This window comes from Cannabis sativa, chromosome 4, assembly GCF_029168945.1.
Source record: "Cannabis sativa cultivar Pink pepper isolate KNU-18-1 chromosome 4, ASM2916894v1, whole genome shotgun sequence".
NCBI lineage: Eukaryota > Viridiplantae > Streptophyta > Magnoliopsida > Rosales > Cannabaceae > Cannabis > Cannabis sativa.
Window position 1 is genome coordinate 76,953,602 of NC_083604.1, and position 26,745 is coordinate 76,980,346.

General features: G+C 29.0%; 2 protein-coding genes and 1 non-coding gene across 4 annotated transcripts; all 3 read left to right on the forward strand.

The window, feature by feature from the left end:
* Nucleotides 1–3,299: 3,299 nt before the first annotated feature.
* Nucleotides 3,300–3,371, forward strand: TRNAQ-CUG (transfer RNA glutamine (anticodon CUG)). Its single transcript has one exon. It is a non-coding gene; the product is annotated as a tRNA-Gln (tRNA).
* A 14,451-nt stretch (nucleotides 3,372–17,822) lies between these two features.
* On the forward strand, nucleotides 17,823–18,999 carry LOC115714472 (protein RADIALIS-like 4). The gene is made up of 2 exons (XM_030643197.2): nucleotides 17,823–18,308; nucleotides 18,714–18,999. The coding sequence occupies exons 1-2, from the start codon at nucleotides 18,016–18,018 to the stop codon at nucleotides 18,733–18,735; spliced, it is 315 nt and encodes a 104-aa protein (XP_030499057.2). The 5' UTR covers nucleotides 17,823–18,015; the 3' UTR covers nucleotides 18,736–18,999.
* A 1,039-nt stretch (nucleotides 19,000–20,038) lies between these two features.
* LOC115714458 (uncharacterized) lies at nucleotides 20,039–26,374 on the forward strand. Of its 2 annotated transcripts, XM_030643178.2 has the most exons (10): nucleotides 20,039–20,181; nucleotides 20,317–20,388; nucleotides 20,522–20,596; nucleotides 20,793–20,876; nucleotides 21,351–21,420; nucleotides 21,501–21,592; nucleotides 22,240–22,281; nucleotides 22,367–22,447; nucleotides 22,540–22,622; nucleotides 25,896–26,374. In XM_030643178.2, exons 1-9 carry the CDS (start codon nucleotides 20,170–20,172, stop codon nucleotides 22,609–22,611), a joined length of 600 nt encoding a protein of 199 aa, XP_030499038.1. In that variant the 5' UTR covers nucleotides 20,039–20,169; the 3' UTR covers nucleotides 22,612–22,622; nucleotides 25,896–26,374. The 2 variants fall into 2 exon arrangements, with proteins under 2 accessions (XP_030499038.1, XP_030499039.1); XM_030643179.2 differs by lacking the exon at nucleotides 25,896–26,374 and having other exon boundaries at nucleotides 22,522–22,799.
* The last annotated feature ends 371 nt before the right edge of the window (nucleotides 26,375–26,745 follow it).

The window sequence follows — 26,745 nt, forward strand, 5'->3', positions numbered from 1 at the left end:
ATATTTTTGTAACTTTTTTACAAAATCCCATATTTCATGTAATTTTCACTACTAAGTAAGTAGTGCTCTAAATATAGGTTAGGCTTTTTATACGGGAAATTTATACGGTATACTAATTTTTGTCATTTTTTTTTTTATAAAAATACTATCAAGCGGTATTTTTTATATTTTTACTGTATTTTTTATAAGTTTCATATTGCAGTATACTGTGTTAAGTTTTCACTAGTTATTCTTCTGGTGTTTTTTAGTTGTTCTACTGTTGTTTTGAGTTATATTGTTTTGTGTTCTATTAGTATTTTATAAAAACACAGTATTCTTGAAAAGATTTTCGTGTGAGTATTTTTGTAAAAACTAACTCAAATTCCAGTATTTTTGTAAGTTTCCCTTCTATACCGAGTATGATCAGACATGAAATGATATTAGTTTAGGTATGATACCGTATGAAAATATAAGTTTAAGTACGACATAGATGACATAAATAATTTATTTTAAAATGCAACATAGTAAAAATTTTATATTTGATAATGGTAATAATAATAATTTAAGTATTTAATAATAAATATTTAAATTTTAATAGTTTTAGTGAATTCTTTACATGATTTTATGTGAAAAAATGTTAAAAAATAATTAAAACTATGAAAAACAGATACACATAACTTAGTAATTATCTTATAAATTATAAAAATAGAATATAAAAAAATAGAGTACGAATTTGAGTCTGTATAAGAATGGGTCAACATGAATCTAAGCATAAAATAATACAACTTATATTTTTTTATGGCACAATATGACATTGCCCGTATTTTTATGGCAAGACACATATTTACAGCACTAAGTGTAAGAATGTGGATTGGGTACATAGATCATCTCTAATGCTAATACAATAAACGTAGTATATTATTATCAGTGCTCATCAAACTGCTTACATTGTATAAACCGGTCACACCACACTGTACCAAAATGTACAGTTTGAATCGAACACATCGCACCGCACTAACCGTATTTTTGTAGTGTGATGCAGTCATAAAATTTTACAATGCGATCATAATTTAGAAAATTACATAAAACTAGCTACCATAAAATAGTCAAAAACTACACCGTCGTCCCACTGCGGAAACCCTTATATTATTTAGCTCATCTCTTAAAATTAAACTTTAATACATAAATTTAGTACATGTTAAAAATACTTTAATCTAAAATGTAGCATAAAATATAATTTTTAACTTTTATTGTTTTAGGGTTCGTTTGGAACGTCGTATTAGGTTGTATTGTATTGTATTGTATTATATTGAATTGGATTATACATCATATTTTTATATAATACTATATTAAATATTAATTTATACTAAAATATTATATATTTAGGTGTCCATAAAAGTAAATATTACATATAATTTTACATAAAATATAATTCAATATAATATTGTACAATACAATACAATACGGTGTAATACGACGTACCAAACAAACTCTTAATGTAAAAAAAAAAAAGGATGAGGTGTACGTTGATCAATATTTTATTTTATCTTAGAGCATCTAAATGTTTAAATTTTGGGGATGCTTGCTTATGTGAAATATTTATTTGGTTAAATATACTAGGATATTATACTGTTAGAGATAAAATGGTGCTATCATAAAAAATTGTATTGATGTCACTGTACGACATTGATGCTATCTCTTTTTTTTAAAAAAAAAAAATTAAGAAAAATAAATAATGTGATAATATCTATAATTAAAATAAATAATATATTAAATAATAATGTGTGAGATTATAATTATAGTATTTTTAATGGATGTTATACTGTAAGAGTGTTTTTAAAAGTAAGAGTATAAAAAATAATGTGAAAAAAAAAATACTATATTTTTGAATGATATAAAAAATTTTAGTACTTTAAAAAATGTTATAGAGGGTGCCACATAAGTAAGTATCCTCCAAAAATAATTGTAGTATTCTTGAAGGGTGGTAATTATTGGAGTATTTTTAAAGTAAGAGTGCCAAAAATAATATAGAAAAAAGATAAAATAAAAAATTATATTTTTAAATGTAAATTTTTTTAGCCCTTTTAAAGAATATTACCATTAGAGATAATCGTAGATAGTTTTTGTTTTTATTTTTTTTTATATGAACTTAGTAGTAGATAGTTCTTAGACCCACTAGTGTTCAAGGAATTACCCATAATTAAGCTGTGATGATTGGAGTTATATTTGTACATAATAGTTATTACCATTATTTGATTTCCAACTTCCTAATATTCACAAAATATTTGGGATTTGTATTTTTATTATTATTATTATTATTATTATTATTATTTGTAAATTTTTGATATCGTGAAGAACAGCTAATGCAGCCTTCCTACCAGGGGCCAGGATGTGATCCACTACCCATATATACATTATATTATACAACTCTTGTCCTATAATTTGACCTGTGTATAGTATCAAAGATTACAAGTCATATAAATCTTTATGCATTTAAGAGTGAAAAAAAAAGGACATAAAATATTTTGGAATCACCATGATTTAACAAACAGGTCTCAGCAGGAAAATAGATTCCAAACTCATAGCACCATGAGAAATATTTCCTCCTGTTAATAATTGCAATGTTAAAGAGTCAACATCTCAAATCTCAATCAAGAAACTCTTTGTTTTTCTTTAACTAACTCCACCACTTTATGTGCGTATGATTCTTGAAGAAAGAGCAAGCAGTACTGAGTTAAGGACTGAAATAATTAAGATGTGTACACTGAATGAATCTGTTACAGATTTTATACATAATAATACAAAGAGAATTGAATAAATGTTACAATATTAATACTTTTACATTACATATGTATATTCACTCACAATTTTTTAGTAGAGACCAGTGGAGACCAGTGGAGATCACTATAACTTAAATAAGGTGTAAAAGTTTATTTTTTTTTATCTCTCAACACTAAAAGAACTCTCATATAGTTGGGGCTTTGTGCAAAATGGTGTAAGCTGTATACAATGTTTGGAATGAGCTCCTTAGTTACAGCGGCTTTGCCGATGAGATGACGACTCTCGAGGAGGGCGATGTGACCTCCGCCGACGACAATGGCGTCCAGTTTCTTGTGCGTGAGCGCACGTGCAGTAGTGAAACCGGCCTCTTCTTCTTCTCCACATGGACACGGTTCACTCCTTTGACTCGTTTGACTATTTTCAGCTCACCTCAGGTGCTGAAATACCAGTCGGCCTTTACTGTTTAATATGTCGTGGCTCGTTTTCTAGTCTACTTTTATTGGGTTAAATTTATAAAATAATTTAATTTTGACGTAAATGGTTCCATGGTCTAGCGGTTAGGACATTGGACTCTGAATCCAGTAACCCGAGTTCAAGTCTCGGTGGAACCTTATTTCTGATAATTTTTTATTTTATTTTAATAGATTAACTCTTTTTAGTAATTTTCTTTTTTTTGACTTCATTTATATCTATTCTATATAAAGTGTGTTTATATAACTAAATTCTTAGTTTATGAGAAATTCATGGGTGTGACTTTTTATTTATATTTAATAAAATAATAAAATATTATTTATATATAATAAAATAATAAAATAAAAATAAAACAAATTCCATTTAAACTGATATTTGATATTTGAACTGATATTATTTATATATACAATATTATATATTGTTGTCATGTGATATTATTTAAACCATAAATTTACTATCCTATTTTGAATTTAATTAAAACCAATACAATATATATACCTAATCTTGTACGTTCTCATTTTTTCTAATTTTTTTATTAAAGTTAATTATTTTAAATAAATAAAAATTCATAATAAAAATCTAATTTCTAAATTTTTTCTATTGCTATACTATTTTTAATTTAATTAACAACAAATATATGTACATATATTTTTCATTTTTTTAATATAAATTTTCTATATACATATATATTTATACAAAAAAAAAAAATAGAGATAAAAAATAGTAGTGAAGAGATCCAAAAAATTTCACATAAGCTTCAAACACACTCTAAAAAAAGTATCATTTATAATTCTATGTGTAACTAATTTATTTGTTTATTTGGATGATTTTAGTTTATATATCTCAAATTATACTTTTTAATTTTTATAATTCGGTTATAGCGAGTAAGAATATTTGAGTTGATGTAATCATAACAGTATATATATATAGCTTTATTAGTTGAGCATGAATTGTCCATTTAATTTTGTTTTAAGTTTAGATTTTACAATTGTATTTGAATACTTAGCTATATATATATGTGGATCTTGAGTTTATCGGGTTAATTTGTTGAAAATATATGTTTACTGATTTGCTCAAAACAAATATACATAAACACATATATTTTGTTGAATCTATTATGGAGTGCTATGAGATTGATGAGAGGCTTCAAGAGAAGAATGATATTAAGATAAATTTGGAGTGCATTGCTTTGTTATAATATTATTTGGAAGCTATCATATTTCTTGTTTTTTATATTCTTTCTTTCATATGTCCAGTTATATGCCTGCTACCCTTATTCTTTATAATTTTATTATTACCGGCTCGAGTTAAGTGTCCATAGTAAGTGTGTAGCATTATTATTTTTTAAATATATTGCATGCTAATCTCCATTCTCCTCTTCTCTTTCTGCAAATTTTAAATTTGACTTTTCACTATTGATTTTCAAATAACCCCACACACTAATTAAAATTAGTTTTTAAATCATTTTAAATTATATGATTATTTATTGAATCTTTCTCAATTAAATTATAGAACACCTAACATAAAACTAAATATACGTGCCTTGCACGTAACTTTCTTCTAGTATATATATATATCAATAATTTTTTGGTTAGTTGTTAGTTATAATTACTTTTTTTTAGTTAGATTAGTTTCTTTTAGCCTTGTTATGTTAAGAGAGTATTAATTCAAGAAGTCAATTTAAGAAAAAAAACAACAAAAACCTAGATAACATGTTTGGATCAAAATTACAGTTCGAAATTTTCGGATCAAAAACCCGAATAACATGTCTACAATGGAGAGCCTAGACCTTGAGGATATCATGTATACAGTGGATCTCATGGCCCAATTAGGTACAAAAAGAGAATAGGCGAAGGGTGAAAAAGCCAGATCTTGCGAAAATGACCTAAGAAGTAGCATCAATGACAGAATTTGAGGGCGCGAGCTCTCAGATGACCATACAAGACGGCTGTAAGATCAAATAGTTGTTGAGTTTTATGCCCTAAATAAAACTCATTTCAATATAATCAGATTTACTTATTAATATAGATTAGAAATAACATTTAATGTTGCATGGTTCACATGATTTATTTCATGATTATATGTACATAATGTATAAATTCATCTGAAACCCTTTTCACATACTTGATCCTGTTTATTGTGCCGTCAACACATTGGAAAGTAAACATGACTATGTGAATAAAGTTTCCTAGATTTATCAGACACAGGGCTTTACTGATATGATAATCTACAACAGAGTTTACTTGCATTTGGAGAAGTGCTATGTTCTTTCTAGAGCATTGGTTAAAGTAAAGCTCAGGTTGGATGCATGGAGTATGCATCGGAAGGGACCGATATTGAACTTTGACTTAGATTTATTAAACTTACCGTAATATCTATTCAAGTCAATATCGCCTAGTTGATCCTATATCAAATGTTCTTAATCCTGTTATGATTAGGCTCAATCTTGAAAGGCTATTTGTGTTCTTTGATTTGTTAGTTAAGCTTACTTTTAGGTCAGGGTGATACGTACATTTTGGGAACACGGTAGTGCAATTGAGTGGGAGCGCTAGCATAAACATGGAATCTATAGCTTCTATCTGGCGAATAGTAAGCAAAGGATGATCTCCTTCGAGCTTGACCAAACGAACATAAATGGTGGAGTACTCATTTCACATAAGCTGAAATATCATTTATACGGGGTCAAGTGTTTTAAGGAATAAATACATTGTAGGGTGTAACGGTAATTTAATCCCTTTTACAGTGTAGATCATTCATATAGATGATCAGTGATCACATTAGGATTATAACAATGGATAACTAATGATGTGTCTATATGGTGGAACATATAGAGCATTCTATATACTGAGAGTGCAATTCTAAGTTCTATGCGTGGATTCAACGAAGAATTAATAAGTTAGTGAATTTTAGTGCTAAATTCTTGATCTACTTATTGGAAGCTCGGTTATATAGACCCATGGTCCCCGCACTAGTTGAGATAATATTGCTTGTAAGACTCATATAATTGGTTTTGATTAATCAATTATAATTCTCAAATTAGACTATGTCTATTTGTGAATTTTTCACTAAGTAAGGGCGAAATTGTAAAGAAAGAGTTTATAGGGGCATATTTGTTAATTATGATACTTAGTATGGTTCAATTAATAAATATGATAAATGACAATATTATTTAATAATTATTTATAGTTATTAAATAGTTAGAATTGGCATTTAAATGGTTGAATTTGAAAATTAGCGTTTTTGAGAAAATCAGATGCAGAAAAGATAAAACTACAAAATTGCAAAAAGTGAGGCCCAAATCCACATGTATAGGGCCGGCCACTTTTGTAGGGTTTTTCCCTCTGATATTTTCATTATTTTAATGCCAAATAATTCAAACCTAACCCTAGTGGAATGCTATAAATAGATAGTGAAGGCTTCAGGAAAAATACACTTTCTTCTGACACTTTCTGAATCAGAAAAACCTGAGCCTTCTCTCTCCCTATCTTTGGCCGAACACACTCCCTCTCTCTTCCTCTTGAATTTCCAAATCCTTAGTGTATGAGTAGTGCCCACACACAGCAAGTGATACCTCAATCATAGTGAGGAAGATCGTGAAGAAAGACATTCAGCAAAAGGAGTTTCAGCATCAAAGATTCAGAGAAAGAGATCCAGGTTCAGATATTGATAATGCTCTGCTACAGAAAGGAATCAAGGGCTAGATATCTGAACGGAAGGAGTCATATTATTCCGCTGCACCCAATGTAAGGTTTCTTTAACTTTATATGTGTTTATTTCATCGTTTTAGAAAGTTCATATTTAGGGTGTTAATCAACATACTTGTGAGTAGATCTAAGATCCTGGTAAAATAATTTCCAACAATAGTCACATTGACAAAACTCACGCACTGTTTGGTTCGGAAGCAAAACAGAGCCACATCTAATTCAAAGGATGAGGTCATCGAGGCACAATTGTCGAGAACTTCCGGATGCCTCAAATAGAATTGTATGAGGGTAAAACAAATCCTATGTCCTATTTTTTGAAATACAACAGGTTGATGCAAGTAGCACAGTGAAGATGCAAAATATTTATATTTTTTTTTAACATTATTCAAGTCCGCCGAAGATTGGTGGAAGAGATTACTATCCAACTCTGTCCAAAATTAGAAAGACTTAGAATCCTTATTCTGAAAACATTTTGTTACTGCAAAAGACTTTGATATGGAAGTCAGCTCACTGACCAAAATCAAACAATAATGTAATATTTGCTTATTCAAAAGGGTAGTTTGGTAATGTTAGTACTGGTGATATGTTTGTCATTAAGCAATTCATCTACTAAGATAAATGTCTAGTCCCTTTACTATACTAAACTGGAGGTCTCTTTACCTCATTTTCCAATACTTTAGGTCAACAACCAAAGTGCAACAACACTCAAATCTAATGTTTTATGCTCTCTCAAAGTATATTAAATTCAACCTATATTAAAGATCACATCATGGCAAAATATATAAGTACAACAAAAATAACAAAATAAAAATATAAAACAACTTGACATCACCTCATCTTTAACCCTATAATTGGTATAAAGGAAAGAAAAATAAAAACATAGAATATGTAAAGAAGATAAAAAATTATGATGATAGAAAGAGAATGTATTTTTATTTTATCTTATTTGGAAAGGGAGAAGAAAAAAATATAAATGTGTAATAATAATTTAATAATTTTATATAAATTATTTTTAATGAAATAATTTTAATTAATTTTGAATGAGTTAAAATGAAATTAATTAATATTATTTTAAAAAAAATAGTACTAGAGTAATTATAGAAAAAAAGAATTGCTAGAGTGAGAAAGATAGATAAGAGTGTTAAAATTTTAAAAAATGGTAAAAATATGAGAAATAAAGCATGTGAAAGAGAAAGAGTGGGTGAGTAGAAAAGGGTAAAGAAAAAAAAAAGAGAAAGAAGCTAACAGAGAGAGAAGGTAAGCAAAGAGAGGAAAAAAAGAAGAAAGTATTAAAAAAAAGCTAACAAAGAGAAGAAAATAATAATAAAAAAAGTATAAAAAAAAGGAAATTATCTTGTATATTATTTTTTTAACTATTTTTTTTAAAAAAAATTATGGTATGAGTTTCTCAGGTGGTTTCTCTAATAGTTTTTATAAAAGTTGTTATACGAATTTTGGTTGCGATTTAGGTTGCTCTGTTAGTTGCAATAAGAGTTTCTATGTAAAATTTGGTAAAAATACCAAAAAAAAAAAAAAAACAGTTTTAAAGTGTAAAATAAAAAAACTCCTAAAAAAGAGAAAAGAGAAATAATAAAAAAGTACAAACGAAACAAATTATAATATAGAAAGTATAAATGTTAAAAATATACTATCAATGTAAAAAAAATTTTAAAAAAAATTTTGTGTAAAAATTCTTATTTTGTAAGAGTGTGAGGTAATATAAAAAATAAGGTTTTGAAGAATTATTTTTTTTTTAAAAAAAAAAGTATAGAAAGTAATGAGAGTGCTTTTCCTAAAAAAAACTAATGGGAGTGCTCTTATACTGAGTCCCATATTGAATATAGCCACACACATGTAATTAAAATCTTGATATATATTAGATATATTTAAGAGTTATTGGGTAGTTAAATAGAAACTATAATTATTTAATTTATTTTTCGATTTCTTCTTTGTAAGGCAAAAAAAGAGAAAAATTATTTAAAAATAAGTATAGAAAGTAATAGGAGTGCTTTTTCTAAAAAAAAAAACTAATGGGAGTGTTCTTATACTTAGTCCCATATTGAATATAGCAACACACATGGTATTGAAATCTTGATATATATTAGATATAGGGTATTTTACATAAATGTATATATTTTTTTTAAATAATTATAAAAAATATGCAAAAAAACACAATTTTAAAAATGCACATATTTGAAAACATATTTACAAAATTTCATACAAATTCTTAATTAAATTATAATAGATATATTAATGATTCAACTTTCTATATTTGGATTTGTATAACTATTTTCTTATTATGTTTTGTTGTGTATGGTATTGTAATATTTTTTTAATATTGCTTATATGTTTTTAGTGTTTTTTTAAAAATTTATATATATTTTTGTTAAACTTGATGGGTTGTTTTTGTTTATTTTTTTAATGTATTTTTTTGGTGGAAGAATTATTCATGCTCCATCTATAAAGGTCCTTTTTTTTGGTATTTTTATCTTTGTTAGTTGTTTTTTTTTTTGTGGTGTTTCCTATTATGTTTTGTTGTGTATCGCATTGTAATATTTTTTTAATATTATTTATTTGTTTTTAGTGTTTTTTTTTTAAAAAAAAATTATATATGTTTTTGTTAATCTTGATGGGTTGTTTTTGTTTATTTTTTAATGTATTTTTTCGGTGGAAGAATTATTCATGCTCCATCTATAAATGTCCTTTCTTTGGTATTTTTCTCTTTGTTAGTTGTTTTTTTTCTTTTGTTGTTTTGTGGTTTTTTTATTATGTTTTGTTGTGTATCGTGTTGTAATATTTTTTTAATATTGTTTATTTGTTTTTAGTATTTTTTTTTAATTTATATATGTTTTTGTTAAACTTGATATGTTGTTTTTGTTTATTTTTTTAATGTATTTTTTTCACTTTTTATTATTAATTTAAAACTGTTTATTATTTTTAATCGTTAATTATTTTTTTATTTTATATTTAAAATATTAAATCTGTATATTTTAAATATTATTGTTTATAATTAGAATCTTATTATGTTTTTTAATTATTAATATATAAATTTTGTTAATTAGTAGGCTTACTCATTAATATCATATCAATTAGTCATAAAAAATAGTTATACAAATCTAAATATAGAAAGTTGAATCATTAATATTTCTATTATAATTTAATTAAAAATATGTATGAATTTTTGTAAATATATTTTCAAATGTGTACATTTTTAAAATTGTGTTTTTTTTTTTTGCACATTTTTTATAATATAATTGTTTTTGTTGTACACTAATGAAAAAACCCCTTAGATATATTTAAGAGTTATTGGGTAGCTAATCAATATTATCAATTAATTATTCTATTTTAATTAGAGTTAATAAACTTCTTTGGAATATTGACAAATAGAAGTATTTCATGCTCTTCATATATACTAGCAAAAACTACGTGCGAGACACGTATACTAAATTTTATGCTAGTTTTTTTCTATGTTATTTGAAAGTGATACAATAAAAAATTAAAGAAAAAACATTATTAGTTATTAGGTGAGATTATTTGAATAAAGAACAATAAATAATCACGTAAAAATAAAAAAAAAAAATTATTTGAATAAAGAATTCAATATATACATTTGATGAGCATATTACTTTTTTTTTCTTTTTTTAATTGAGAGTCTCAGAGTATCAAATCCCGAGTTATTTTTTTTTTTAAATGTGTTGTGATTCTCGAATATTTAGCATCAAATATCAGTTCAAATATTAATGGAATTTGTTTTATTATTATTTTATTATATATAAATAATATTTTATTATTTTATTAAATAAAAATTAAAAGTCACTCAAATATCAGTTCAAATATTAATGGGATTTGTTTTATTATTATTTTATTATATATAAATAATATTTTATTATTTTATTAAATAAAAATTAAAAGTCACCCATAAATTTCTCAAAAACCAAGAATTTTAGTTATATAGGCACACTTTATATAGAATAGATATATTTGAAGTGGATAACTCTAAAACCTATTCTATATAAATTACTAGGTAACGTGACTGCGACTCGCGCAGTCGTTATAACTTATAATATAATTTAAATAATATTTTGAAATACTTCTTTGTAAATAATATTTTTTATGAAGGTTTTATCTTCCATCTCATCATCATCGTGTAGTATGATCAATCTTTCTCTTGTAGTGACTCGAGAGACAACAACATATAATTGACCATGGGTAAATCTTAGGGAGATATAATCCAACATGTTTAAGAGATTGTCCTTGACTTTTATTTATTGTCATAGCAAAATATGGTGCTAAAGGAAGTTGTCGTCTATTAAGCTTGAATGGCTATTTCGATTCGTTGGGAGACATGATAATTCTTGGGATTGTGACGTTTTCACCGATATTTGTTCCAAAAATAATGTTAGCTCTAATGGACCATTTCCCAAGATGTGTAACAATCAATCTAGTGCCATTGCATAAGCCTTCTATTTGATTTAGATTTCTAAGGAGCATTACTGGAACACCTTCCTTAAGTCGAATGTCGTGATTTGGTATGCCATTAAATTTCAAACTCTGCAAAAATTTCGGTGGATACAAAAGATCATCATCACTTGTCCTTACACTTGCTTTGCATACAGTGTCTGAGCTATAATATATTCTCCCTTCTCCTGGTATAATATTCATAATCATTTCATTCAATTCATGGACCATTTCATTTTTTTGGTGTTAATATTGCTCTTTCTTTCAAATATGTAGGATCGTTGTAGTTTTGTAAAAGCAATGGGTAGATAGCTTCAGTTATGCTCCTACCATTAACTCTCTGTCAATGTCATCATATAATGAACCATCTCCTATCTGCAACAACCATTTATCAAAAGTAGCTATTTTAGCAACCTCAGATCCACTTAAACTTCTATTATATAGTCTCATATTTTGGTTGAGCTCATATATTTTAAAAAATGGCCACAAGTATGATGAGTTGAGAGAAGTACCAACGATGTCAGCTCTTGTACTTTTTGGAACAGCTGGTAATATTTGTCGAAAATCACCACCACATACTATTGTAAGTCCTCCAAAAGGTTTTTTAGAGCTACTTTCAAACCTTATTTTTAGAATATCTCTTAAGGTCTTATCTAAAGCTTCAAAAACAGAATTTACTTGCCATAGGCGCTTCATCCCAAATGATCAATGAAGTTTTCATAAGAAGTCCAACTAATAGGGTACCTTGACGAATTTCACAAGTTGACTCTGCTGTAACATCTAAAGGAATATGAAATCTTGAATGTGTTGTCCTACCATTAGGCAATAACAAAGCAACTATTCTTGAAGTTTCTACAGGCAAGACTATTTTGGATTGAGACCTAAGCTTTGCAATAATTGTATTCCATAAAAATGTTTTACCAGTGCCACCATGTCCATTGATAAAAAATAAATTTCCTTGTTCATTTTCTACAGAATGCATTATTGCGTTATAAGCTGACTTTTGGCAAGGATTTAGAGAAGCAAATGATTTCTCATGCAATATATTTAATTGTTCTCTGTCATAATCAAGTTTTTCGTTGATTAGTCTATTACCTAAATCTCTTATTAATGAAGAATTAGGAAGGGACATTCCATCTATGTCTTTCAAACTTTTTCCCATCTTCAACATAATCATTTCAATTTTGTATAGAGTGTATGATTCAACTTGTTGTTCAGTTAATTGAAGATCTTTGATTCTAAATCTTTTCCTTTGCAATAAAGTTATATCTTCTGACAATGTAATATAGTTAGATTTCCAAACTTGTAACGCATCTGAAACTTGGCAATGAATGAGTATTGTGACAAAAAGGTGTCTTAATTCCTTTCCTGTTGCCCATAGTGCAGCTTCAGTCAAACAGTCAATCCATTCCTTATCATCATCTAATAATCCTAAAGCATATCACGCGACTTTAAAAGTGGGATATTTGATCCCATTTACTGTTCTAATATTTTTTGTACAAAGTGCATCCTTTGACAAAATTAAGCAACATTCTCATATAGAAGCGTTCACCAGTTGAAGGATGTGCGAAGTAAATTCTTTCAATAGCCACACCATTTTTTCTCTTAGTCCATATTTTTTCTTTTGAATTCCAAACCTAGTATGAAGGAAAATCAGAGTAAGTTAGTTCTTGTGCATCATCATTTTTCTTATTTGTCTCCAACCATTCAGTGAACTTTTGTCTTATTCCAAGCTTGGAAAGAACATCGTCAACATAATCTTTTTCTCTGAATATTACTGTATGCTCTCCAAGCAAATGGAATGTTAATCTTTCAACTGATGGTTGTCTATAATGTATGTCAAATTGAAAGATTCTCCAGCAAGCTTTAGTTGCTGATATATACCTACAGTCTAAATATGTTTTGATTTCATCTACTTCTTCGGAAGTATCAATAGATTCTATTCTTACAGTTGCTCTATCAGAACCATTATGAACATATTTAAATAGATATTTGACTAATCTAGAGTAATTACAAATCTCGATATTGATATGTGCATCAAACTTGACAATCAAATTTTTATTATAAGGGACAACATATCGATTATCTAAAATGACACTTTTTTTTTAATGTGTATACCTTTATTTCTTCTTTTGTAGATTGGAAAGCCATCTGCGTCTATTGTCGTCAGATTATTAAATTTTTTTGGGAAATATTTTGTACACCTACCTTGCATCATACATGGAGAGTTTGAATTGAGTTTTCCACAAGGTCCATGAATCATAAATTTGTTAACGACATTATAACCATCAGGATCAATATTTGAGTCTGGAATTTCTACACTTATTATTTTGTCTATATACTGAAGGATTTTTCAATGTCGAATGCAAGAAAAGTTATATGTGTGCATGAGACAATCCTCTTTTTTGGAACTCAGTTCTAGATGTGCCCGTACTCTCTCGATCTGTACTGCAAAGGGTTCTATCCCCTCCTCGCGTGGACTAACTACGAGTCCTCGTACGTCCAAAACTAGAATTGGCCTCGTCACGTACTGGCCTTCTCTTTTGAGAACGAGTTGATACATGCCTCCTGCTGGGGTTTGTATGTGCCCCTTCCCCATCAGTGCGAGAAGGACGTGGACGATGTCTTGGGGGCAACCCACCTGCCCTAGGTTGATGTAAAAAAATAAAAAAGTTGATGTATGTTGTAATGTAAGAGTGTGAGGTAATATGAAAAATAAGATTTTGATAAATTATTTTAAAAAAATAAAGTATAGAAAGTAATGGGAGTGCTTTTCCTAAAAAAAACTAATGGGAGTGCTCCACACATGGTATTGAAATCTTAATATATATTAGAGGGAAATTTGCGGCATAAATACTCATTTTGTTCATTTTGTTGCTAATAAGTACTCAATTTTTAAAAATTGCGGCATTAATACTCAAAATCTCTTTTTTTTTTTTTTAATCTGCCGTTAGTACCCACTTAACAGAGTTAATATAAGGACACATGTACTATCCTCATAATTCCTCTTTTTTTTTCTTCACCTAATTAATTAAGAAAATACATAAAACTAATTAAAAAAATTAAAAAAAAAACAAATCAATAATCGTATGATAAAAAAAACATAAATCTATTCACACTTGACCTAGCCACCCACCCACACACTCCTCCACCATCACACCACCACATGAGAATCGAATGGCTGAGTACACCACTACTCACTTTCTTCATCATCATCTTCTTCTTCTTCCTTATCTCATATAAATTTGTCAAACAAAAAAAAACCCAAAAAAAAGAATATGAACCCATTAATCTTGATCATATTCATCATCATCACTTGATCCTCATCAAAACCTCTTTTATTTTTTTTTTCTATTATAAAACCTTATCTATATATTATTGATCAAGAGATCATGAACTACCACTACTACAAAATTGGGCTTTAGAGGCGGTTTTTAAGGGGTTTTGGCGTCGGTTTTGGCGAAATTCGCTACCGACGCTGTTCCAGGTGACGCTATAGGGTTTAAAACAACCGACGCCATATGGTCCCTATGGCGTCGGTTTTTTCATAACAACCGACGCCAAAGGGTCCCTATGGCGTCGGTTATTAATTATTATGCTGAAAAAAGCGACTCTAAAGGCTTATTTTGTAGTAGTATACCTAGAAGACTCCCTAAGATCTCTATCATTAGATTACTCGAAGTTGTTAATCAATGGCTTCCAGTGACATTACCTTCAGCGTTGAGGCCCTTGAGGGTCGATTACTCCACGCAGAGGTGTCTTCTCGCCGCACGAAGTTTCTTCCAGAAATTCTTTTGTGGGCCGGACCCTCAACGCAGATGTGATGGTGGAGGAGCGTACTAGCGGATGTTTTTTTTTTGATCATACCATTATTGATTTGTATATTTTTATTTTAATTAGTTTTATGTATTTTTTTTTTAATTAATTAGGTGAAGAAAAAAAAGAGAAATTATGAGGACAGAACACGTGTCCTTATATTAACTCTGTTGAGTGGGTACTAACGGCAGAGTTTAAAAAGTGAAATTTTGAGTATTAATGCCGCAATTTTTAAAAGTTGAGTACTTATTAGCAATAAAATGAACAAAATGAGCATTTATGCCGCAAATTTCCTTATATTAGATATATTTAAGAGTTATTGGGTAGCTAATCAATATTATCAATTAATTATGCTATTTTAATTTCTTTGAAATATTGACAAAAGTATTTCATACTCATCATATATATGTTTGAAGTGGACAACTCTAAAACCTATCTTATATATAATATTGTAAATTTATAATATTTTATGATTTATCATTTTTAATAATATAAAAATGTTTTTGTGTATCTTCCGGTTTTAATAGTTGGAAGAGAAAATTTATAAGATGCTAAAACTACATTACTATTATATTACTTGTGTTGATGTGTTGCAATGCATAACATTTATTAATTGATATGTTTGTAGGTTAAAAAGGCAATGAAGATTTTAGTGTGAGTTTTGGGGGTGGCGGTGCCTAAAACTATCTTGTTTGATAATCTTTCATTTTCAAAAACACCTATAAATTTTGCCAAACATGGTGACTCTGCCTCTACGGTGTGATTAAAGTTAAAGCTACCTCCCTCACCCTAAATATATTCATTGTCTTTGCCCTCAACATGTTTTCTTTTCTACACCAAATATTGTAAAACCTATCTTAGAAAATATGCTTTGTCTTATCAAATCACATGTTTATTATTATTATTATTAATAATACACTTTTTCATTGAGCAACATCTCAAGAAAAGCACAAACAAAAACACCACTCACAAATCACATTTCTTATTTCAGCTTTCTCTTTTTCAAACAATGACTACCATTTTTTAATTTTATTTATAATAAAAAACTAAAGAGTAGTAAATTTTCCATAAACGAAGAAAAGTATTTGTAATGTAATAATAGTAGTATTTTCCTCACCTAATTTATTTGATCGTTCACAAAGTTGGACCAATAAGAGCAAATATTGTATTAAGGAAACAAAAAAGAAAAGAAATGTAATTTGGGGGTTCACATTGGTCAACTCAAAAAGGAAAAAGTATAAAAAAAAAAAGTGTATAGCCGCTACAAAAAGAAAAATTTCATTTAAGTAATATTACATTTGAAGAAATAACATCTTTTTAGAAAGGGTTATATATATGCTAAGTTAATACATTGCTGTCATCAAATTCAAATATAAACATAGTCAATTCTTTTCTTTTTTCAAATGAAATTTGCCAATTCACATAGATAAGTTATCACTTAAAGTTGAATGTTAAACACTTAAGACCATATTAAAAACCATATAGTTATACAAGTATGCATACTCTTACAAATGTTAGAAACAATACTATATAAAGTCCCCAGTAAAAAAAAATTATTAATTAGGATAACAAATATTCAAGTTGAACCCAGTTTTAATATTGAAGCTTTCAACTAACAATACTATTTATTTTCTTATAATGTATTACACCAAAAAATCTCAAATTTCAACTCTAAATTTTATCTATACCATGATAATATATTTCTTTAGCCTTGTCCCTTACCATAATTGTCCAATAAGGTAATATATTATAGTATCAACTAAGAAAAAAGAATAGTAATTTAATATCAAATTCTAGTAAACATCCATAATTGCATTGTAATCTATACTTATTAAAAGGGACTCTTGAAACTAGCGATTTATTAGGTACTAATAATAATAATTGGTATTTTTTTTAAGCACTGACAACTGCCATAAAACAAGGGAGAGAGTAGTTTATTAGATGAACTAGAGTTTGTGTAAGTTAACAAAAAGAATTCTCCTAAATTTTGAGTTAAACAACAATACAATATAGACACGTATATTATATTATATTATAAGTTATCAAAGCATATGATATTCTTTAGTTGAATTTTTCTATTATATCTTTAAAACTAGAGACTTCTTGGTTTGGAAGATAGTACCTGGATTTGATATTTGGATTAACAATTTTTGCACTGATTTCTAGATAAAAGCAATGTAGAACACGTAGTTAACCTGCTAATTAGGTAAATGTAGATTCTCAAGAACTAGGATTATCCTGCAAACAAAGCTATATACAGTAATAAAAATAAATAAAATTAAGACTATAAATTAATTCACGGGTGTTTTGTTTAGTATCATCATTAATTTCGAGAATGTTAAGAATTCTTTAACTAATCAAAATGCACATGCTTATAACATTATATTAAACATCATAGTACTTCTAGTTGATGTTTAATAAGAACAACAACAACAACAATTACAACAACAAAAGAAAAATCTTCAAAAGCAAGCAACTGACTGACTTGTCTCTCTCTCTTTCACATTTCATGTTACTGTTACTGATAAGAGTACGAACATCTTATAATATTTTATCTCCAAAATATTGTCTGCCAATTTGCATAAAACCCCTTTTCCCTGTATAACTCATTTTGGACTATATTATATAAATTCTATTTGACTTTTATTCAATTTGTTTTCTATTGCTTCTTCTTTCAGTTTAAGATTTCATTATCCCTTCCCTTCAGCTAAAAATACTTTCTTTCTTTCTTTTTTCTCAACTAACAACACAATTGTGTTACTTCTTCCAAATCTTGATAAGGAAAAAGTTTTATAGTCAGTCAAGAATGGCATCTACCAAGAAGTTTTCTTCTTCTTCTTCTTCTTCTTCTTCTTGTTCATCGAATTGGACAGCTGAGAAGAACAAGTTGTTTGAAAATGCTCTGGCAATTTATGATAGGGAAACACCTGATCGTTGGAATAAGATAGCTAAGATTGTTGGAGGGACAACTGAAGAGGAAGTAAAGAGACAATATGAGATCCTTAAAGAAGACATAAACCGCATTGAGTCAGGCAAATTTCCCATACCTCAGTATAGGAAATGTAGAAGAAGTAGCAACATTAGCAATGAAGAACAAAGGTTAGTATTATTATTATATCTTCATCTCATCTTCAAATGTATATATATATAACTTACACTTCACTTCATTTTGTTTTAAACCATCTAATCACCTAAGACAAACTAAGAAAATCATACTATAAAAAGCTGTAATCACAATGCCATATGGCCAACACCCAGATAAACCTTTTAACTTTGCTCAGTTCAGTCCCTGAACCAAACCAGTAGAATCTAAAAACACTGGCAGGCAATTTTGTTCTACATGGTCTAGAATGTGTAAAAGATTGCTTATCTCATCTTTATATCTTTCTCTTTCAACATAGTTCTCAGATTCATTCAGATCATTCCAAAAATTAGATGAACACTCAATTTAACAATGCATATATGTGTGTATACTGACTTTTCAAATGGTGTTCTACTCTACAGGCTGAAGAACTTAAAGCTCTAAATCCCAATGAAGAATGGCATTCACTAAGCCAGTAGAGACAACTCAAGAACCCAACACTTTCTCTGAAAGTAGCAGATCTAGCAATTAACAACTGAACCAGTAACTGTCAACGATTCACTTTTGTATTCCTCCATATATTTATCTATTTCTTAATTCAACAAACTCTCTTCAGTAATTGCACAAATATGAAGCAAGAAAAATAATCATCTAGTGTTCTTTCTTTCTTTCTCTTTTCTTTTTTAATTTCCTTGTCATATTGTATGTCATATTCACTCTGTTACTTCTTAATCTATTAAAACTAAGACCATGATACCATAAAGACCTCCCCAAAAGATATTTTTAAGAAAAAAGGTGAAACCTTCAAAATTGATAGAAAATGGTCATCTTCCATCTGTGTAATGCATAATAACTTTATATGACAATTTATTGTGTTATCTTATCATGGTCCCTACAGTCTTATGAGACAGAAAACTCAGTTAAATCGAATATCTGACCTCATTGTAATAGTTACCTAAAAGTTTACAAACAGAACAACATTGCTACAAGACACAAGATTTTTATGTTAATTTTTTTTTTGTCAAGTGCTGGAAATTACCCTTTAGCATTTTCCATTTTCAGATATAGTTTAATAGATGATTTTTAAAGTAAAATCTCAAATGGTAATAATAGAAAAGATATAAAAAGAGTACATGAAAAAAGTTTGGTGTTTTTTTCTGCTTTAAGAATCTAAATTTGATCTCTGTCCAAAAAAAAGAGAAAAAAAAGGACTAAATTTGATCACATGAATACCTAATCCTCAACCAAGGTTGTCTGAAGAGGCAGTGAAACTTCACCTTCTTCAATCCGACCACCATTGTTGTTTCCTTTCACAACCTTTGAAGTTTTAAACAACTGTTTTTCCATGTGTAAAGTAACAGAATCAATTCCAAGAATACAAAACCCACAAAAAATGATTACTGATAAAGATTCCAGTGGCACTACTACTAACCTTCCGAATCGTGTCTTTGAAGCAAGTTCTGTGTTCATTAGCCGAAGCTTGAATAAACTCATGAAAATGATCCCTTAAATCAGAAACAAAGCTTCCACTTCCGAAATTCTTCTTCCTTCGACAAGAACTATGTTCACCATCGTCCTTTTGAGACGCCATTTTCGTTAAACTTCAAATTCAGAAAAGGGACAAAGGCAAAGGAGGCAGTGATAAGAACCCTAAAAACGTCGTCGTTTTTAGGTAATTACATAATTCATTTATTATTTATTAATTTACTTTAAAGGGTCGACATTTAAATACCTCTCTGGCCAAAAGATTTGATTTTTTTTCCCTTCTTCCTGTTATTTGGGCAATAACGAAAGGTGGTCCAAAATCGAAAGCTTTCATATCTTTATCTTCTTATCTCTGAGAAAGAATAGAATAACGTGAAACGACGGTGAAGAAAGATGTCGTTCCAGGTTCGTTGCATAATACTATTATAACAACTCTCTCTGAAGCTGCATTACCCATTTAAGCTCTATTTTGTAAAAGCCCAGATCGTAATTCTAAAAAAAATGGTGCCCCAGTTTTAAAGTTTTGATTTTTGGTGATAGATAATACTGGGTTCGGCTTCAATGGCTCGGCGACGACTTCTTACTGAAATGGGATATGAGTTTACTATACTGGTACAGTGTTTGTATAGAATAGTAATTGTATAATGATTTCTTTTTCTTGTTTGGTGTGTTAGATTGAATTCATGGCTATATTTATATATATCTGTATATATATATAAATGTATTTGGTTTTGTTGTGGTTTAGACTGCAGACATAGATGAGAGGAGTATAAGGAAAGAAACGCCAGAAGAATTGGTAGTGGCTTTGGCTGAGGCAAAAGTAGGTCTTGTTCTTTGTTCTGTTGTTCTTCAAAGCTATATATTTTGTACAACTTTCTTGGATTAGAGAAATGCATTGTGAATTAGTGGTTGGTTCAATTGGTCATTAGTTTTGTTCATTATTATTTTCTCTAGTTAAAGTATTGTGAAACCTATAAACTTCATTCATTCATGGCTACTTGTTTTATTTTTCTCAGGCAGATGCCATAATATCAAGACTCAAAAGTACAGGTCAATTGGAAGAAGTTTCTCAGGAAAGACTCTTAATTACTGCAGACACAGTATGCATCAATTCATGTTTGCCCTTAGCTTTCCTTTTAGCTATTCTTAACTCCCTAATTTTAACATTTTAGTGAGCTACTGTGTCCCTAAGCATGAAAATCATGTTTTAATTTAAGAATAAAATAGCATACGAGTGCCATAATTTCTACTACATTATCCTCATACGACTCTGCTCTTAGACAAAGTATTCTTGGATATAAAAGTTGTCAATAGAGCACTCCTAGCCCCAGTTTTTATTAATAGAAATAGTTATCAATCCAACCTCTTTTTGTCCTCTCAGTTATCACTTACTGTATTTAGCCTAATCCATCAAGTTTGGCATGCTTGTCACTTCTTAAATGTATTAGTGTTAAAATGCCGTCAATGGTGAAAAGTTACCAATGCCTGTTGTTTTCTAGTGATATGTTTCTTGTTTCACTTGTAGATCTTTTTAAAAGATGTGTTTCTTACTGCATCGTCTAATTGATTTTGAGGTGGTGGTATCTTATGGACAAATTAGAGAAAAACCGTCCAGCAAGGAAGAAGCACGGAGCTTCATCAAAGGTTTTTTTTTTTACCAAAATTCTTACCTTTCTTTTGCAAGAATTAGCTTATGTAGCGAGTGAATCCATCTGAAATTGCAGGCTATTCTGGTAGTCAAGCAGCAGTTGTAGGATCTGTTCTTGTAACCAACCTTAAAACTGGAAAAAGAAGAGGAGGATGGGAGCGAGCAGAGGTACTGCTTTTATTACTCTCTCGCTAACTCGTAGTTTTAGCCTTGCCAAAAAGTGAGAGCAATGGCTAAATTGAGTATTTGCAACAGGTCAAAATCATGTATGTTGTCTTACTCTGCATACTAACTTGTCTGATGCAATCTAAATCGTTTTTATAGTATAGAAATATTTGACATGAAAGATAATTGATTAGGATTATAGTTATAGAGATTGAGTATTCAAATTCTTAACGGCTGAAATGGACTGTTTTAAGTGAGCTATGCTAATAGTCCTAAGGTGTTAGTTAAAGAAAGAGTTTAGGGGTGAGTTAGTTTAAATGTCTAGTTAATTGTAAGGGATAGGAATTAATTTGTACTGGTTAGTGTTAAATTTACTCAGGGAGATATCAAAGTATCACGAAAAGCTTAGAAAATAAGTAATTTCTTTCTTTGTTATCAATAAATACCTATTCTTTAATTCTTTCAACAACTAAATTGGATCAATAGTGTATCAATCTACTAACATATTACTTATTAGTTTAATGCCTGATTAGACTAAAGATTGTGCTAAGCTTAATTCTTGTCAAGCTCAAAAATACCTTATCTTGCTTTCTTGGTTGATTCTTAGTGTAAATGGGAGAAATTATACAAGTTGATGTATGTATACACAGGTTTATTTCCATGACATACCAGAGGACATTATTGACAGCCTGGTAAATTTCCTAAACATTACAATCTCTTGAGATGTTCTTTCTCTTTTCTTCTCAAAAAGCGGTTTGTTTTTGAGTTGTTGGTCAGGTTGAAGAGGCAGTCACACTCAATGTTGCTGGGGGCTTGACACTGGAAAATCCCCTGATACTGCGTTTTGTAGATGCAGTGGTTAGCTCGCCATCACTTTCCGTGCTCGCTATGAGAGTTTAGTCTTTCAACTTAGTAATTAATCTTATAAACAGTGATTTTATCTGTAACAGGTTGGAACAAGTGATGCAGTTATGGGACTACCTAAAGCTCTTACAGAAAAGCTCATTCACGAAGCACTCTAGTGTGGTTACAGGTACGAGTTACGGAATTCGTATTAGAACTGAACTTAAATTGGATTATTGTTTCGACTGAAGGTTATATGATAATGTGAAGTTGTACTTGAAAGTTTGGACATTGGCTAACTTGTTACTGTTACCCCCAACAATGTCATCATATTTTTTTTTGACAATTATAATGATTGTGATTGTGATTGTTTGGCTAACTTCAAAGAACGTGATTACAACTATACACACACCAAATCATACCTAATGTCCTTAAAAATGAAAAACTTTCCAAATTATCAACAACCTTAAAGAAGCTGAAAGCAACTGGTGATCTCTTCTAACTCTAAGTCTCAATGGTAAAAGTGTAACTAAATTATCAGTATCGAATTTTTTGACCATCCATTTAATAGTGTTACCTTATCATTTATTAGTTGCTCGACCAACTTGGTAAACTTTCCGTGATACTTTCTACTGAGTGTTTTTTTTTTTTGCGGTGGTGTTCAGTTCATCAATTCTTGGAAGATTATTATGAACAAAAGAACATATTTTGCTGTGAAGATTATCTTATTAATATGTATGAGTGTTCCCACTTTTATTAGAATTCCAACATAAAACTTATGGCAGTAAGAGAGTAAAAAATGTGTTAAAAGTACTGAAAGTGTAACATTTTTATTCAACCGTCTTTTAGTATTAATATTTAGCGGCTTGTTTGGTATATAAGAGTCGTATTTTATCAAATAATAAAAAATATTATGTTTGGATAAAATTTTGTATTGTATTAATTATTACGACTATAAATTTTAATACAATGAGAATATATTATTTAATACATAACAAATTATTAGTATTAGTTTGTATTATAATATTTAGAAAGCGTTTGGGGTTGGAGATCGAAATTCCTTACCCAAACCCTAGACCCAGATTCTGGACGCGGACTTGCACTGAAATTGGACTCGAACCCCAACCATAAACCTGGACTTTGGACCCAGACCAGGCCTTAGACCTAGATTTCGGACTCGCACTCACACTCGGGCATTGGAACCGGCCTGGCTGTTGACACAATCATGTACCTGGACTTCAGTCCTGGTCCCAAACCACGACTCAGACACCAACCCTGAACCTCAGCCTTGACCCTAGACCACAGACCCGACCTTAGGGTTCGAGGTCAGAATCTGGGAATGGGATCCGGGTCTAGGATCAAGATTGATGTTTGGGTTGAGTTTATAGATTGTATAATTTTACATAAATTATTAATACATGTACCAAACATATTATTGTGGTAAACAATACTCATACAATTCAATATAATACTATGCAATACAATACAACAAAGTGTACCAAAAGAGTACAGTAATTTTAGATTTCTTTTCATAAATAGCAGGTCCCAAGTTCGAATCCTTTAGAAGCATTAAAATCCAAGTAGGCTTTGTTGGCAACCTATTTCTTCATTAGAAATCAATTAAAGAAGAGGTGAGATTTGATTGTCTTGGTTTTCAAATCTCATAGAACATCCAAGAGAAGCTGATTGGTACTTCTATAACATTTCAAAGGAAGAGCATATTCAAAATAGGTAGGAGTACGTCCACAACAATGACCACTAGTCTCTACCCAAAATATTAAACTCCAATCACAATCTTTATTCTTAACCCAAATGTCAAAAAGACAAGGAAGTTACCAAGCTTTGATGAGTACACGACTAACCACATAAACACTGGACAGCCTTGGAATTCCACATCCACAGGTCGAAACACATAAGTTGTTAGTTGTGTCCTCAAATGGCAAAGCAGAAGTGTGTTTTTCTGTCTGAAGATCATAACAGAAAATAAAGCTTTTATGGCGATGAATAAGGTCCAATCTTGGGCTTACTTTCCAAATTTCCAATACAAACGATTCTCAACAAAGACATGTCCTACAACATAAAGAACATGTCATGTCAATCTCATCACGAATCTTTATTGTGTAAGTTAATAGCATATAGTCATCTGTTAGAGGATCCTAACCAAATCCAATGACAGTTTGGTGTTGATTTATTATAAGATAATTTGGTGTATTTTTTGGTACATGGGTTCCAAATTGAAGGACCATTATTATTAGTTACAATGAGGCATATTACAACAACCCAACATTTGTGAGCCAACAATAGAGAGATTAGTTAAGTGATTCGAGATTGAGCCAGAACAAGTGTTTTTGGTTATTAATGAAGAGTCCTTGCTTATTTGACTTGAGTTGCATCTTATCTTGATGAAATATGGACCGTCGGTTTGTTTGGGCCATTAACGGAGCAAGTCAATAACAGTTAGGGTAGACTCGCCAATGGTGGTCTTGTTATCTTCATTGATTCATTTATACATGTTCTCGGGTTAGAAATTATAATTATTATTATTAGGAAAATTTTATGTTGCACACCAAAAAAAATAGAGTATAGAATTTTTTTTTAGTAAGATGTTCTATCAAATTTTGAGAAATTTAAAAGATTTTTTTTTAAAAAAAAGATTTGAACATGCTTCTCTTTTATATGTGTGAAATAATCTTTGAACATTGCCTTATAATAAATTATTTCGAATTTGTCGAAAAAAATAGAATATCTTAAATAATTAAAGGATATATATACAAAAATTAAACTATTTTTTTAATACCAAAATAGTATAGATTATTACTGAATTTTATTCCTCTGTTATATTTAGAGTGTTTTTTCTCATGGTAACATTTATATATAGAATAGGAATATCCTAATTTATAGTGTTTTTGAATTTAAATTTTTATTTTTCAAGAGAAAGATTTTATAAAAAAAAGGAAAGATTTTATCTTTTTCTATTATTATTACTTTTTTTTAACATAGGACGGCTTCGTTAGTACTCCTATTTAAATGGTAAAAATATCTATTGATTTAATTAAACAGATTCTTTATACATTTATAAGAAATATATTAATTTTTTTTTTTTTAAAAAAAAAGATATATGATTCAATATTCTATTATCTTTTTCACTATACTATATATATACGATCATACCTATTGAACTCCCATCATTCCTTATATTCGTATACAGACTTATATTCTTATAGGCTTCTTCTAGTATTTCAAAAATATATTCCCCAACCTACCTATAATATAATCTTGGTTTAATAATAATAATAATCATGTCTAAGGCTACAATACTCAACTCTTTTATTCTTTTGAGGTTAGTTTCTTTTTTTCTTTTGCAAGTTCGTAATTACATGACAATTTTATAAATAATATTTATAGATTAAATAAAAAATATTACTTAATTTAACATATAAGTTTTTTTTTTTTGGTAATGTAGGCGATGTTATTCGGTTGTAGTAGGGAATGTTGTGAGAGGGGAAATAACAACAATGAGAAAGGGTGAGATGAGGATGGAGAGTAGTAGTTGTAATGTTGGGAATGAGACTAATAATAAGAAGGGATTTTTTTGGATGAGAGACCCAAAAACAGGATATTGGATTCCAGAGAATCATATTGGTGAAATTGATGTAGCTGACCTAAGAAACAACCTTCTTTCCAAGAAGAATTAATTGTCATCAAACTTTACAAATATATATTTACTACCATTTTTTTCCCATTAGTATTAGATTAACTATTATTATGGGCTGGCCAGGCCCAACTAGAAGTACCTTAATAGTAAATGTATTATGTAGTATGAGCATTCCTATATTTCGAATGAGTAATATTCTAAAAAGTTATTGCATATTAAACATATTAAGTGATCCGATATTTAATTTTACTAGTAGGGATATTTATAAATAAGAGGGTGTTTGGTGTCTTTTAGCAAGTATTATATAGATATATATCATTTATTCTATTTTATTTGCAATTTTTATTAGATAGTTTGTTAATAGGAAATTTTACATAAATACGAAATTTGTAATTTATTTATTTGCATTGTAATTATTTATTTATTATTATTGTTCCAATATTCATTTTTATATATATAATAATAATTGGTTACTAGTATCCAATTAAATATTTTATACATTAATGTGTTAGTAATTCGTTGGTTACCACTATCAATTTATTTTTGACTTAGTGATATGATGGTAATATATCTATTCTATATAAAGTGTACATATATAACTGAATTCTTTGTTTATGAGAAATTCATGGTGACTTCTTATTTATATTAAAAATAAAAT

Excerpts from the sequence above, each read along its gene's own strand:
- LOC115714472 (XM_030643197.2), top strand. The coding sequence starts at position 18,016 with ATGGCATCTACCAAGAAGTTTTCTTCTTCTTCTTCTTCTTCTTCTTCT. Across the intron at positions 18,309-18,713 it reads ATTAGCAATGAAGAACAAAG|GCTGAAGAACTTAAAGCTCT; the intron begins GTTAGTATTATT and ends TCTACTCTACAG.
- LOC115714458 (XM_030643178.2), top strand. Across the intron at positions 20,389-20,521 it reads GATATGAGTTTACTATACTG|ACTGCAGACATAGATGAGAG; the intron begins GTACAGTGTTTG and ends GTTGTGGTTTAG. Across the intron at positions 22,448-22,539 it reads TGCGTTTTGTAGATGCAGTG|GTTGGAACAAGTGATGCAGT; the intron begins GTTAGCTCGCCA and ends TATCTGTAACAG.